At 39.0% G+C, this 14,530-nt stretch overlaps 1 protein-coding gene across 1 annotated transcript in view; it reads left to right on the forward strand.

Annotated features, from left to right (window-relative positions):
* Positions 1-14,260, forward strand: part of LOC107556721 (cholecystokinin receptor-like) — a gene marked incomplete at its 5' end in the record, with an annotated part of 51,158 nt that extends 36,898 nt beyond the window's left edge. The window contains 2 exons of the mRNA XM_016239909.1: positions 10,340-10,467; positions 12,891-14,260. Coding sequence (XP_016095395.1) covers positions 10,340-10,467; positions 12,891-13,426 — 664 coding nt within the window. The remainder of the gene's footprint in view (positions 1-10,339; positions 10,468-12,890) is intronic.
* Between the last annotated feature and the right edge of the window lie 270 nt (positions 14,261-14,530).

The following is a 14,530-nucleotide window of genomic DNA, read 5'->3' on the forward strand; positions in this document are numbered from 1 at the left end:
CTTCTGCCCCTTGGCTGTCTGATGTTCTCCACGAGCATCGTTCTACGCTCAGGGCTGCTGAAAGGGTGTGGCTCAAATAAAAAAATACTACTGACCTTAATATGTATTAGTAACTCTCTTCCTTCTCTGCTAATGTCTCCACTGCTAAAAGGACATACTATCATAACAAAATTAGCAATTCGTCTAACTCTCGCATGCTCTTTAAAACATTTTCCTCCCTTCTTTGTCCTCCTCTATCCCTCCTTCATCAACTCTAACAGCTGACGACTTCGCTACATTCTTCATTAATAAAATTAAAAACATCAGTGTACAATTTTCCACACCACAATCTGTCAAGCACATCTTACCAGCAAACATACACTCGTTCACATCCTTCTCTTCACTCTCTGAGGCAGAAATCTGCAAACTCATCCTTTCTAATCATCCTACTACTGGTTCACTTGATCCTATTCCATCTCATCTCCTTCAAGCCACTTCTCCTGCAGTTGTACCTGCACTCACTCACATTATTAACACATCCCTTCACACTGGTGTTTCCCCTCAGCATTTAGACAGGCTCGTATAACCCCACAACTTAAGAAAATCACCCTTAACCCATCTCTTTTAGATAACTACAGACCGGGTTTCCTTCTTCCTTTCATTGCAAAAACACTTTGAACGAGCTGTGTTCAACCAAGTCTCTGCCTTTCTCACACAAAACAACCTCCTCGACAGCAACCAGTCTGGTTTCAGAAGTGGATATTCAACCGAGCCTTTTCAAATCTTCAATAATTATCTTGCTGGATCTGTCCGCTGCTTTTGACACGGTTAACCACCAGATCCTCCTGTCACAACCCTATTGGCAAAGGGCATCTCAGGGACCACACTCCAGTGGTTTGAGTCTTATCTCTTAGATAGGTCCTTCAAGATATCTTGGAGAGGGGAGGTGTCCAAGTCTTTATAATCAATCCAGAACGCGGCAGCAAGATTAATATTTAATGAGCTAAAAAGAATGAACGTCACACCTCTGTTTATCAATTTGCACTGGCTATCAATAGCTGCTTGCATAAAGGCATTAATGTTTGCCAACAAAACCACCACTGGATCTGCACCCATTTACCTAAATTCATTACTTCACACTTAGGTGCCCTCTAGAAGCTTGCGTTCTGCAAGTGAATGTCGCTTTATTGTGTCATCCCAAAGAGGCACAAAATCACTTTCACAGACTTTTAAATTAAATGTTCCCTCCTGGTGGAATGACCTGCCCAACTCAGTCCGAGCAGCTGAGTCCTTAGCCATCTTCAAGGATCGGCTAAAAACACATCTTTTCCATCTTTATTTGATCCTCTAACTCTAGCACTATCGATTCTAATTATATTCTTTATAGAAAAAAACTTGCCCCTTTTAGACTTGCACTCTATTTACTAACTGCTTGTTTTCTTAAAAAAAGAAAAAAGAACATTTGCTTCTCTAATCTTTTTGTATTCTATCTATTTGTTTTCTTTTTATTTATTATACAATTAACAAAAGCAAAAAAGGCCTCTAACACTAGCTTGCTCTATTCTTTTTCTATTCTATCTGTTTTCTTTTTATTTTTTATATGATTTAAAAAACAAATTGCTACGTGTACTGCATTAAGCTAAATGAGACTTTATAGCACTTGCATATCATTGCTCTTTTGTTGATTTTAATTGCTTCCATTGTCCTCATTTGTAAGTCACTTTGGATAAAAGTGTCTGCTAAATGTCTAAATGTAAATGTAATAATTGTACACTGTAAAAAATCTGTAGTTTTTACTAAATAATTTTGGCAGCTGTGGTTGCCAGAATAATTTTGTAAAAAATACAGAAAAACATTTACAGAGCAAACTGTAAATTTACAGTATAAATCTGTAATTTACAAACAAGAAACTTTTAGTGCAAACTAGTAAATTCACAATGCACACTGCTACTAAAATCTGTTTTGTATCTTTAACATAAACTGACAACCACCATGATAATGCAGGTGGTAAAAGTGATAACAATATGAAGAATCAGTTCATCACAAGTAGCTTTTCCACAAGCTATATAGAAGGCACACAGTCATTCACGCAAACACTAAACACAATCATGGTAACACACGACTCTTAAATAATGCAATAATGCATAATGCAATGCATTCATGAAACAACAGAAGATGTAACATAAACTCAAATGTACATAACTGATAACAAACATGACAAAACTATTAAGATAAAACAACATACTTTCAAATGTGGAGTGTCACGCAGGGAATTCTGGGAATATAAGTAATTTTTTTTATTGTAAATTATACGTTGATTTATTCTTTTTACTTCTAAAACCTACTTCTTTTTTTACTTCTTAACCTATTAACAGTTTTTTCCCCGTAGCATCTTTGCAATATTTTACAGTTAAAATTACACTAATTTTTTACAGTGTATTCATACTGCTCATCCAGGTAACTGAAACAATCTTAGCCAATCAGATTAGAGGACTGGAACTAACTTTTGTATAAATTAATTTCAGACACCTCCGAATTTCAATCGAACCTCACATCTTCTTTCATCAATGCACCAAAACAGATCAAGGCTGTGTTCCCAAAAGTGTTGTAAGCCTAAGTAGACCATTGAGACCATTGGCATCAATGGTTTAGGGGTATCAAATTATGGAATGGTTTAACCCATATGTGTGATGTTTAACCCATATATATATATATATATATATATATATATATATATTAGGGCTGGCTCGATACCACTTTTTCAGAACCGATACGCTCCGATACCAAAAATTCGAAATATCTGCCGATACCGATATCGATCCGATACCAGCACAGTTTTTTTAATCAGTGTAGAATTTTTATACCTCAATGTGTAAGTCGATCATCACTCTTTTGTATGTTACACACAATCAACTAAATATAGACAGCTTCATTATAAAGAAAAATAACAAACAAACAAATATATAATCATAATCTATGACAAAAATACTATTATAATCTAGGTTAATGGATAATTCAGTAGCAAAAGTTACTCTAGAAAAATCATGAGTGCACAATAATTTTATAAAATCCTAAACTTTTAGTGAAAAAAATACATTATTTAGTGGGTAACAAATAAAAGTGAATACGTGTAGGACTAAATCTGGTAGGCCTACACATTGCTCTTTGTATTGTTGTAAAATACATGAATGAAACACAAGTAATATATTTATACAGTATATAAATATATGCTATAGTAGTTAATATTTGAAGTGGATCAAAACCTTTCATCAAAATTGTCCTAAAACCAAAACAATACCCGTTCTTGTCTTAGGACAACTTTGATTAACTTTTTTGATCTACTTCAAATGTTGTCCACTGTATAAATTAAAAGACATTTCTTTTAAATGTATAACAGAGTAATGAGGCAGCAACATATGATAGATAAGACGAACAAGAAAGGCTATTAATAATCTTTCATTGTGTAAAAGTATTATAATACTAAAGGCTCCAAATAAAGAGCGGCACAAAGCGCTTAAGCGTATTAAATATGTGCGTTAGTTTATTGAGCCTTTTCTTTTAACCATTTTAAATTTCAGTTTCTGTGCTCGTGACAAACAATTCATAGTGCTCTCTACTCCAGTCTTATGATCTAACCAGATATCCGGTAGAAATTTACATGATTTAGAAACAGCACGAAACTCCAACAAGATAAATTCATTTTATGCAAAACCATTCATCTTTATTTACAGATCAAATATAACATAAGAACATTGAATCATCTTGGAGAGACCATAACCGAACGCGACACGCAGTTTAAATGCTGAATGGAGGATGACAGACACCCACAGCGGAGAGAAGAGTTTACGTCAACTTGACTTGAATTGTCACGAATTCGGTCCATGGACTTCCGTTTATTCACCACCAGAGGTCACCCTTTCCTTTACATTGACTCTCGCACAACACAAACTGTTGCATAGCATCCCGGACTACATATCCCATCATTCATTGCACAGTTTGCACACTGCACTGATTGCACTCAGCTGTTTATTATCTCCTCACTCACTATATAACATTCTAACTAACTGCCATTCTGGGCTGAGTATTGTTTAGCCCGTACCCCATTCCTAGTCTCTGTGTTTTCCTTGTTTTGCCTTGCCTTGCCTGTTTTCTCTGTTCTGATCTCTGTCTGTCTCCCTGGATTTATCCCTCTAGTCTCGCCCCTGTGATTCTGTCTGCCGATCGTCGACCTACGCTAGCCCTAGGACTATTCTTGTGTTTTGCCCGCCATATACCTGTTTGCCATTGGTTGACCCTGCCTGTTACGACCACGTCTCTGTCTTCTGTTCAGAATAAAGCTTGAACATGGATCCACACGTCTCACGTCTCTGTCGCCCCGTTTCAGAATACTCAGCCACACAAGGATCCACCAGCCTCTCGGATGGACATTGGTCAGGTATGGATACAGGAAGAATATTGTTAGCCCTTAGACAGGGCACACAATTGCTGGAGGGCTATATTCAAATATATTTAGCCATCGCTCATTATTCAGATCTGCCGGACTGTGTTTTGATAGACTTTTTTTATGAGGGCATTAATCAACCGTTAAAATCCAAACTCATTCACGAGGGTCCACATTCATCTTTAAGTCAGTGTATGGACTATGCTTTGTGGACGCTTGGTTCAGCGTTCATAGTTATGCTTCAGCGGAGCACGCTCACAAGATGGCGGACACAACAGCACCCAGTCATGTCACAGCTGCCCATCATGAGTCAAGTCTAGTCACAGTGGATCATCATGAGTCAGGTCTAGTCACAGCTGATCTTCCTGAGTCAAGTCTAGTCACAGCTGATCTTCCTGAGTCAAGTCTAGTCACAGCTGATCTTCCTGAGTCAAGTCTAGTCACAGCTGATCTTCCTGAGTCAAGTCTAGTCACAGCTGATCTTCCTGAGTCAAGTCTAGTCACAGCTGATCTTCCTGAGTCAAGTCTAGTCACAGCTGATCTTCCTGAGTCAAGTCTAGTCACAGCTGATCTTCCTGAGTCAAGTCTAGTCACAGCTGATCTTCCTGAGTCAAGTCTAGTCACAGCATAGCACCCCGGACTACATATCCCATCATTCATTGCACGGTTCGCATACTGCACTGATTGCACTCATTGCACTCAGCTGTTTATTATCACCTCACTCACTATATAACACCCACTCTAAGTGCCATTCTGGGCTGAGTATTGTTTAGCCCTTACCCCATTCCTAGTCTCTGTGTTTTCTTTGTTTTGCCTTGCCTTGCCTGTTTTCTCGGTTCTGATCTCTGCCTGTCTCCCTGGATTTATCCCTCTAGTCTCGCCCCTGTGATGCTGTCTGCCGATCGTCGACCTACGCTAGCCCTAGGACTATTCTTGTGTTTTGCCCACCATATACCTGTTTGCCATTGGTTGACCCTGCCTGTTACGACCACGTCTCTGTCTTCTGTTCAGAATAAAGCTTGCACATGGATCCACGCGTCTCACGTCTCTGTCGCCCCATTACATGAATATTTGTCTGTACCTCACATTAAACTATGGAACAGCTTCAGAACACTTGAAATACAGGTGCATCTCAATAAATTAGAATGTCATGGAGAAGTTCATTTATTTCAGTAATTCAACTCAAATTGTGAAACTCGTGTATTAAATAAATTCAATGCACACCGACTGAAGTAGTTTAAGTCTTTGGTTCTTTTAATTGTGATGATTTTGGCTCACATTTAACAAAAACCCACCAATTCACTATCACAACAAATTAGAATATGGTGACATGCCAATCAGCTAATCAACTCAAAACACCTGCAAAGGTTTCCTTAGCCTTCAAAATGGTCTCTCAGTTTGGTTCACTAGGCTACACAATCATGGGGAAGACTGCTGATCTGACAGTTGTCCAGAAGACAATCATTGACACCCTTCACAAGGAAAGAAAAAGTGGAAGGAAAAAGTGTGGAAGAAAAAGATGCACAACCAACCGAGAGAACCGCAGCCTTATGAGGATTGTCAAGCAAAATCGATTCAAGAATTTGAGTGAACTTCACAAGGAATGGACTGAGGCTGGGGTCAAGGCATCAAGAGCCACCACACACAGACGTGTCAAGGAATCTGGCTACAGTTGTCGTATTCCTCTTGTTAAGCCACTCCTGAACCACAAACAACGTCAGAGGCGTCTTACCATTGAGATGCACCTGTATAGTGCACAAAAACTTTATTGTGCTTTATAATGTTTATGTGGCTTTTGTGGGGCTTAAAGGGTTAGTTCACCCAAAAATGAAAATTCTGTCATTAGTTACTCACCCTCGTGTTATTCGAAACCTGTAAGATCTTCGGAACACAATTTAAGATATTTTTGATGAAATATGAGGGCTCTCTGATCCTCCCATAGACAGAAGATCAAGGTAACTACCACGTTCAAGGTCCAGAAAAGTACCAAGATGATCGACAAAGTAGTCCGTGTGACATCAGTGGTTCAACTGTAAAGTTACAAAGCTACTTTTTTGCGCAAAGAAAGCAGAAATAACGACTTTATTCCACATTTTCGTTTTCGATACGCTCATGACAGTATCATGGCGCGAGCGTGTGGTGTTTCCGGCGCCGGCGCTGACCCAGATCCGGCGTGATGACGTCATTACGCCAGATCTGGGTCAGCACTGCCACACACTTGCGTCATGATACTGTCGTGAACGTGCATCCAAAGTGACGCACTAGAGACGAAAATGCGGAATGAAGTCATTACTTTTGTTTTCTTTGTGCAAAAAAGTATTCTCGTAGCTTCGTAACTTTACAGTTGAACGACTGATGTCACACGGACTACTTTGTCGATCATCTTGGTTCTTTTCTGGACCTTGAACGTGGTAGTTACCTTGCTGTCTATGGGAGGGTCAGAGAGCCCTCAGATTTCATCAAAACTATATTAAATTGTGTTCCGAAGATGAACGAAGGTCTTACAGGTTTCAAACAACACGAGGGTGAGTAATTAACGACATAATTTTCATTTTAGAAGTACAGACGAATATTCAAGTCAAGTTGACGTAAACACTTCTCTCCGCTGCGGCTGTCTATCCTCGGTTCATCGTTTAAACTGCGTGTCGCATTCGGTTATGACAGTCAAGACGATGAAACTCTCTCCCAAGATGATTTAGGGTGTATTCACACCTGTCTTGTTTGGTTTGATTGAATCGAACTCAAGTTCGTTTCCCCTCTTGGTGCGGAACTTTTTGGCAGGTGTGAATACAGCAATCGCACTCGGGTGCGGACCAAACAACCGTACCGAGACCCAGCTGAAGAGGTGGTCTCGGTCCGCTTCCAAACGAACTCTGGTACGGTCCGTTTAAGGTGTGAATATGACCCGACCTCGATCTGACCCATTTGCAGAAATTGCGCTCAGAAACATACAGCTTGCGCATGTAGTGCTGTTGTTTGCATTTCAATGACTTAAATCACTTGTTTTTAAACCACAATGCTTAATGCGTACTAAATAGGCTAAAGCTTGCCGCAAAAGTTACCATGAATATGTTGGGGGGAAACTAATAAGAAGATTTTTGAATTATTTATTAATTAACTAGTGTTTTCTGAGTCAGTGTCGCAAAGATGAAATTGATGATCCTGACTTGCCATCTCATCATGGACGCGAAAAGAAAAGCATCTTTACGGATTATATAATGAAAGAGTTTTTTTGGATTTGAATTATTTCGTTTTGTAGTCATTTAAAGCTTTCTATAGATATATTCATCATCTGTAAGGAAAATATTCGTTATTGGTTCATTTTTGTGAGGCGCTCCTCTTCAACACCGAGACGGCAAGCGCATCCTATTTTTTTTTCTTTATTTGACAAAAGCACAACATTTTGTTGATATTGTGAGTGCACACAAATAGACCCTTTACAGTTCCGAACAATGTATTATTCTTACTTGTATTAGCAAAAATGACAGCGCATTTAATTTGTTTCCACTGATGTCCTGAAGCGTGCTTCAGCTTCCACAAATGATTGGATATGTGCCTAATAGCGCACATTTATCTAGGTTAAACGTTTAAACTAGCATTGTGATATGCTTTAAGTATTTTATCTATAGATTTTATTTTCTGCAAGTCGTACTTACAACATCGTATGACATTGTCTCATGTGATGCTCATAAGTTTCTTCATATTGCATTTGTATCTGATCTGATCTGATGAAAGATCTCCATTAGCCTGTTTTGCACTTCCTGTTTTCCCTGCTTGAGAATTTCTGTCCAATGAATGGATGACCTTAGCACACGTGTGATTTTGTTTACAATTTCTGGTTCACTTGCAAAAAGAGCAGTGTGAAAGCGAACCACACCAAACAAAAAAAATAAACATTGTGTAACGAATCAGCTCATGGGAAATATGAATAATTAACCATAACTAGTTATAATTAATTATTAATATTTTAGATCCGCTGTAGATATTTAGCTGACCTCTCAGGGTCAACTGTCTTGTCAATTCTAAGAACGTTAATTTCCTGGTTAAGGGAAATAACTTCCTTACTGTACAATTCTACAAAAGCTTGTAGCATAAATCTGCATGATTAAGTGACTCCAGTTATAAGCAAACAATGAACCATGTCAAGTGTGATACAAGTAAGGTTTTATTAACTACGTAAACACTTAAACTAGTCTAACATACTACATAAACACATACACTGGTCTAACATCCTACATAAACACATAAACTGGTCTAACATCCTACATAAACACATAAACTGGTCTAACATCCTACATACACACATAAACTGGTCTAACATACACACACACACACACATACAGTTGGTATAGGAAAGGGTTAAAGTTTAACTCACTACAGAAAGAGGCATAAGGAATGAGATTTATGGAACCATTTGCATATTCAGCAGATCTACACCTGAGGGATACGTCAGATTCTTAGTTCAAACACACCTTTGTAAAAAGGTGCCAATGATACCTTATGTATCAATTAATAAGGCTAAGTTTGATACTTGCATGTCTCATCTGTCTGAAAGAGAGGTTTGTGCAATCTTAAGGTTTCCAGTTGATCTTTGCTGAATTTGGGTCGATGAAAAGAACCAGCTTGAGTCAGAGTAACTTGATGAATGGAAAGGACTAGACCGAAGCTTAGGGTTACCGGGAGCGTTTTTCTCACCACCTCTCAGAATTCCAACAAACCACCGACTGGGAGGGTCCCTGGAGCAGGGCCTTTAAGGTCGGAGAAGATCCCCGCCTTTCAAGATGGGCTTGTCCAATGAGAAAGATGGAAATTCCGAGCGGGAGGTGGCAATTGCTGGAGGGTTTTACGACCCTTTGTCTCTAAGCATGGTAATTTGCAAATGGACTTGAATCGAAATTACTAAAGATTCTCAGGACCCTAATATATATTGCCTATGTACCAATATATAATATACACGCTTGTTTCGATCATAAGAAGGCGAATTCATAGATACTAAGCAAGGTAGGATTACATATAGTGAAAGGATGACAGGAGTGTGTTTCGATTATAAGCCTGCATCACAGTATACAATTTCAAAGACAAAATACACGATGACAATAATATACCCAATGACCTGAAGGATCATGTGTGTTCATTCAAAGAAAGGTTTTCCTATTAATTAATTAACAAAGAAAAGTCCTTCCCTTGTGGATTTTCCTTATGGGCAAGGAAGTGATTTTCTTCACCTAAATTCCAGGAGGTCGTAAATGTATCAGGTGTCAGCATTGCTATGGAACCAGGGGCCTGTTCAGCTTCCTGGGGTGTTACAGAGTATTTGTTAAGTCTAGCTAACAAAATATATTGTGTGTTTGAGTGGTCCAGACGCTACAATTGTATTGTGACAGACCAATGCAAGTGAACTAGCGGACTTTCCTTGTGTGAATACACCCTCAATGTTCCTAAGGTTATACTTGATCTGTAAGTAAAGATTAATGGTTTTGCATAAAATGAATTTATCTTGCTGGAGTTTCGTGCTGTTTCTAAATCATGTAAATTTCTACCGGATATCTGGTTAGATCACAAGACTGGAGTAGAGAGCACTATGAATTGTTCGTCACAAGCACAGTAACTGAAATTTAAAACGGTTAAAAGAAAAGGCTCAATAAACTAACGCACATATTTAATAGACTACGCATCAGTATCTCTTCACTTTGTGCTTTGAACTTCTCTATGCAGAGCGCATCAAGCGCATCATTCTGCGCACGGGATGTATATATTGTGTAAATAAATAATAAATAAATAGCTTATGATTCATTTGGAAAACGCAGCAAAATACAGTATCACTAGTGATTTATTCTAATTTGTTGATTTTTTTGGTTTTAATATCTGCATACACTACCTTTTCATTGACAGATATTTTGCTCTCTTTCTCTCTGTTAGGTACGTCTTGTTGCTCTTCATTCTGTTCTTCATCCCAGGTGTGGTGATGATAATTGCCTACGGTCTCATATCCAGAGAACTTTATAGAGGGATTCAGTTTGAACTGGAGCAGAAGAAAGACTCTAGTGGTATGAATCTTTTTTTTTTTTTGCCCTCACACCACAATTTCATTTATCCCTCGAAGCACTGAGTTGCCTGAAGCATGCCTGTTCACTTTGATAAACCCGACTACAATGGATTAGTGCAATCTAAAAGGTTGCACTAATTCTGAATTGTTTACTGGGTATAGTTTTTGATTCAGTGCTTCCTGCAATCAGTCAAAAGATGTCATGCCATCATTTGTGACATTTATTTATGGAAACTCTTTTTTTTCATGATGCAAGTGCTGTGAGTGAGGTTGCTGATTTTTTGGGGGGGGTGGGGTTGGATTCTCAAAAACTCAACAGACTTTTCAGTTCTCTCTCTATTTGTGAAGAGAGGCTGCTTGACCCATGTCTCCCATGGTGTGGACTGAATGCACTAAGGTCATTCTGAGTATACCTCCCTGGGCATTAAGGCTGTTGTTTGTGCACCAATGTACTGGATGGGAGTTCTCTCAGGGAGAAGCTTTAGACAACTTCAGTGAGGTGTAAAGAGGTACTTCTGGGGGCGTTTCAGTTAAAGACCTCCACATGTACCTATTATTAGAAGTATTCTTCAAAAAGTACTATTTGTACCTGTCTTGTACCATTGCTGTGATCAAAAAATTAGGCTGGAAAAAGAAAATGAGAGTATAGTGAAGATAATGTTTTGGAGAAATCCAAGTAGGGAAATGCTGAACAAGGTCTTACGTATTTAAACAGGATACTGGTTATACATGTTGTAACTCCTTTGTATCAGGTGCATGCAGAGTGTTACAAGATACTTTCTATATAAATAAGCTGATGCATCCTCCTTATGTTGTTGTGCCCTGGCAAACCCACATTATGCCATCTGCATTAAACCGCAGTGTCACTAGATTTTTCTGTTGTCTTTGGACAGCGCAATGAACAGGTTTTGATCTCATGCTCTAGGACTTTCATGCTTAGTAAATAAGTAATAATAGTCCAAATATGAAAATATACTGTATACTGTAATTTCAGCAGCACTGCAAACCTGCAGTTCAGAATTTTGTATATTTTATTTATATATGCATCTTTATTAAAACAACATATATTCAAAAATATGTATGTTTATACATGTTTTTGTAATACATATAGGTATACCTTGCTAGTACCAGATTGGACCTCATTTTGCCACATTGCAAAGGTGCTCAATTGGACTGAGATCTGGTGACTATAGAGGCCATTTTAGTATAGTGAAGAAGAAACCAGTCAAGAAACCAGTTTGAGGTGATTTGAGCTTTGTGACATGGCACGTAATTCTGCTGGAAGTAACTATAACAAAATGGGTACACTGTGGTCATAAAAGGAAGGACATAGTCAGCAACAATACTCAGGTAGGCTGTGGCGTTTAAATAATGCTCCTGTCGTACTGAAGGGGCCCAGTGTATGCTAAGAAAATATTCCCCACAACATTACACCACCACCACTAGCCTGAACTGTTGATACAAGGCAGGATGGATCCATGCATTCATGTTGTTTACACCACATTCTGGCCCCACCATCCGAATGTCACAGCAGAAATCGAGACTCAAAAGGCAACCTTTTTCCAGGCTTCTATTGTCCAGTTTTGGTGAGCCCGTGGGAATTGATTGGAATCGTTTCCTGTTCTTAGCTGACAGGAGTGGCAGGTAGTGTGATCTTCTGCTACTGTAGATTGGCTATTTGAGTTACTGTTGCCTTTCTATCAGCTCAAACAAGTCTGGCCATCCTCCTCTGACCTCTTGCCCACAGAACTGCCACTTACTGGATATTTTCTCTTTTTAGGACCATTCTCTCTAAACCCTGAAGTTGGTTGTATGTGAAAATCTTAGTGGATTAGCAGTTTCTGAAATACTCAGACCAGCCCGTCTGGCACCAATAACCATGCCACATTCAAAGTCACTTAAATCACCTTTCTTTCGCATTCTGATGCTTGGTTTGAACTTCAGCAGATCGTCTTAACCATGTCTACATGCCTAAATGCATTGCTGCCTTATGATTGGCTGATTAGATATTTACGTCAATGAGCAGTTGATCAGGTATACCTAATAAAGTGGCTGATGAGTGTATGTTAATATATGAAATTGTTTAAATTTGTAATAGGTTTCATATGTGTTTTTACTTCATATGACAATATATTTCATATATAGAAATGTAATACATTTACATACTGTATATTACAAATGCATATTAGCTTTGAATTCCTGACTGTGACGTTTAGGTCCTCTATTGGTCATAGGTCTTCTCATTATACAGATTCGAGAGTCAGAGTTCAGCAAACTTTCGTATGCAACGGAATGTGAAATTTCTTCTGCATTTCTCGTGTTCGCATGGGTATGAATAGAGTGCAAGTCTAGTGTGACTGCAGCTAAACAGAAATACCACCAATATGATTTTGTAAAGAACACTTTCGCTTCTTTTATGTACAGGCGTAAAGAATGGGTTGAACAGCGCACTGTCTTCTGGCCATGATGAGAGTGATGGGTGTTATATCCAGGTCCCAAAGAAGCCCCCCGCTATGGAACTTTCTGCTCTGACCACCTCTGGCACCGTCAAGGCGGACCGTCCACGGAGTAACACCTCAGAGGCAAAGCTCATTGCCAAGAAACGAGTGATCCGAATGCTGATCATTATAGTTGCCATGTTCTTCGTATGCTGGATGCCTCTATACTCTGCCAACACCTGGAAGGCTTTTGACCAAAAGTCAGCCCAGAGCGCACTTTCCGGAGCTCCCATCTCCTTCATTCAGCTGCTGTCCTATACCTCAGCCTGTGTCAACCCCATCATCTACTGCTTCATGAACACCCGCTTCCGCAAGGCTCTCTTGGCCACCTTTGGGTGTTGCAGGCGGCCGTGCCAGAACCGGAGGAAGAGGAGGGAAGGTGATGATGAGATCACTGGAGTCACAGGGGCGTCCCTAACAAAGTTCAGTTATACCACCGTTAGCATGGTAGGGCCGTATTAGCATTAGCATTGCAGGTTTTTTGTGACATGTACTGCTTGTTTAAGAGTTCAGATCACCAGACGTGTTCTTCTTTTTCATGGTGTCAACATGCTTTGTTCAATGTGTCAGTGTTCATTTTTTATTTGGAAAAGAATACCTCATTTGTCTGTTCTTTGTGCTGTAAACTGTCTTTCTGTGGTTGTTTCTTCAATTTATTTCATTGTGATACAATCAAAAGGTGCGGTACACGGGATGTGCAAATATGTAGCTTTATATTTATTGTGTAAGATCTTTAGAGAACTCTTCAGAGGATGATCTTATCATGCATGGGAAATGTACATAGAGAAATACCATAGAAATATTCTTGTATCTTCGATGTTATGGAACCAAATACTGCATGTTGCATGATCAAACAAAAGACTACACTTGTAGATAGCTGCTTTCCGGCTACAAAATGATAAATTTTATTGTCTATTTTGAGTGTTGTGATGTATCATCTATATTTTGTTCTCTGTTTTGTTAGATTTCTATAATGGCATCTTTGACTTAATGAGCTTTGCTTAAATGGCACCACTGAGAGTCCTTCTTTTGTATATTCTGATAATGACAGATGGTTTTGTAGAAGACAATGTTTAATTTGTGCTCCTTCTTTTCTGATGCACATCTCCTACAAGTTATCCTACATGAGGATGTATCAGGTGGGCAAGGCAATTCAGTCTTCAACAGAATCAACAGTCTCTTGGAAATCTTCACCCCAGTTGAAGTGATGCCATGGTCAGTACTGCCAAGCTGCATGACAGGTTGGAATTTTTAACGCCTTGGCACTGGAGATTATGATATAAAAGGAACATAATAAACTGTAGATGGAAGTTTGATGTGATTGCCTTGGAGGCACGAATGTTCTAATAGACATTCTCACAAAAAAAATTTTGTTTTTGCAAATTGCATTGCTCCAATCGATTTCTTCCTTATTGCTGAAGCTAATGAGACACCTGGGATATTCGGCTTCTCGTCTGGCCCCAACGAACCCTCTCTGAATATATGAAAGGAGATAAGCTCTTGTTTGTGCTGAAATTAATTTATTCAGCGGTTCATGCTAAACATGAAAGCTGGATCTGATTCAAC

Source organism: Sinocyclocheilus grahami, unplaced genomic scaffold (assembly GCF_001515645.1).
Source record: "Sinocyclocheilus grahami isolate Dianchi unplaced genomic scaffold, SAMN03320097.WGS_v1.1 scaffold576.1, whole genome shotgun sequence".
Lineage (NCBI taxonomy): Eukaryota > Metazoa > Chordata > Actinopteri > Cypriniformes > Cyprinidae > Sinocyclocheilus > Sinocyclocheilus grahami.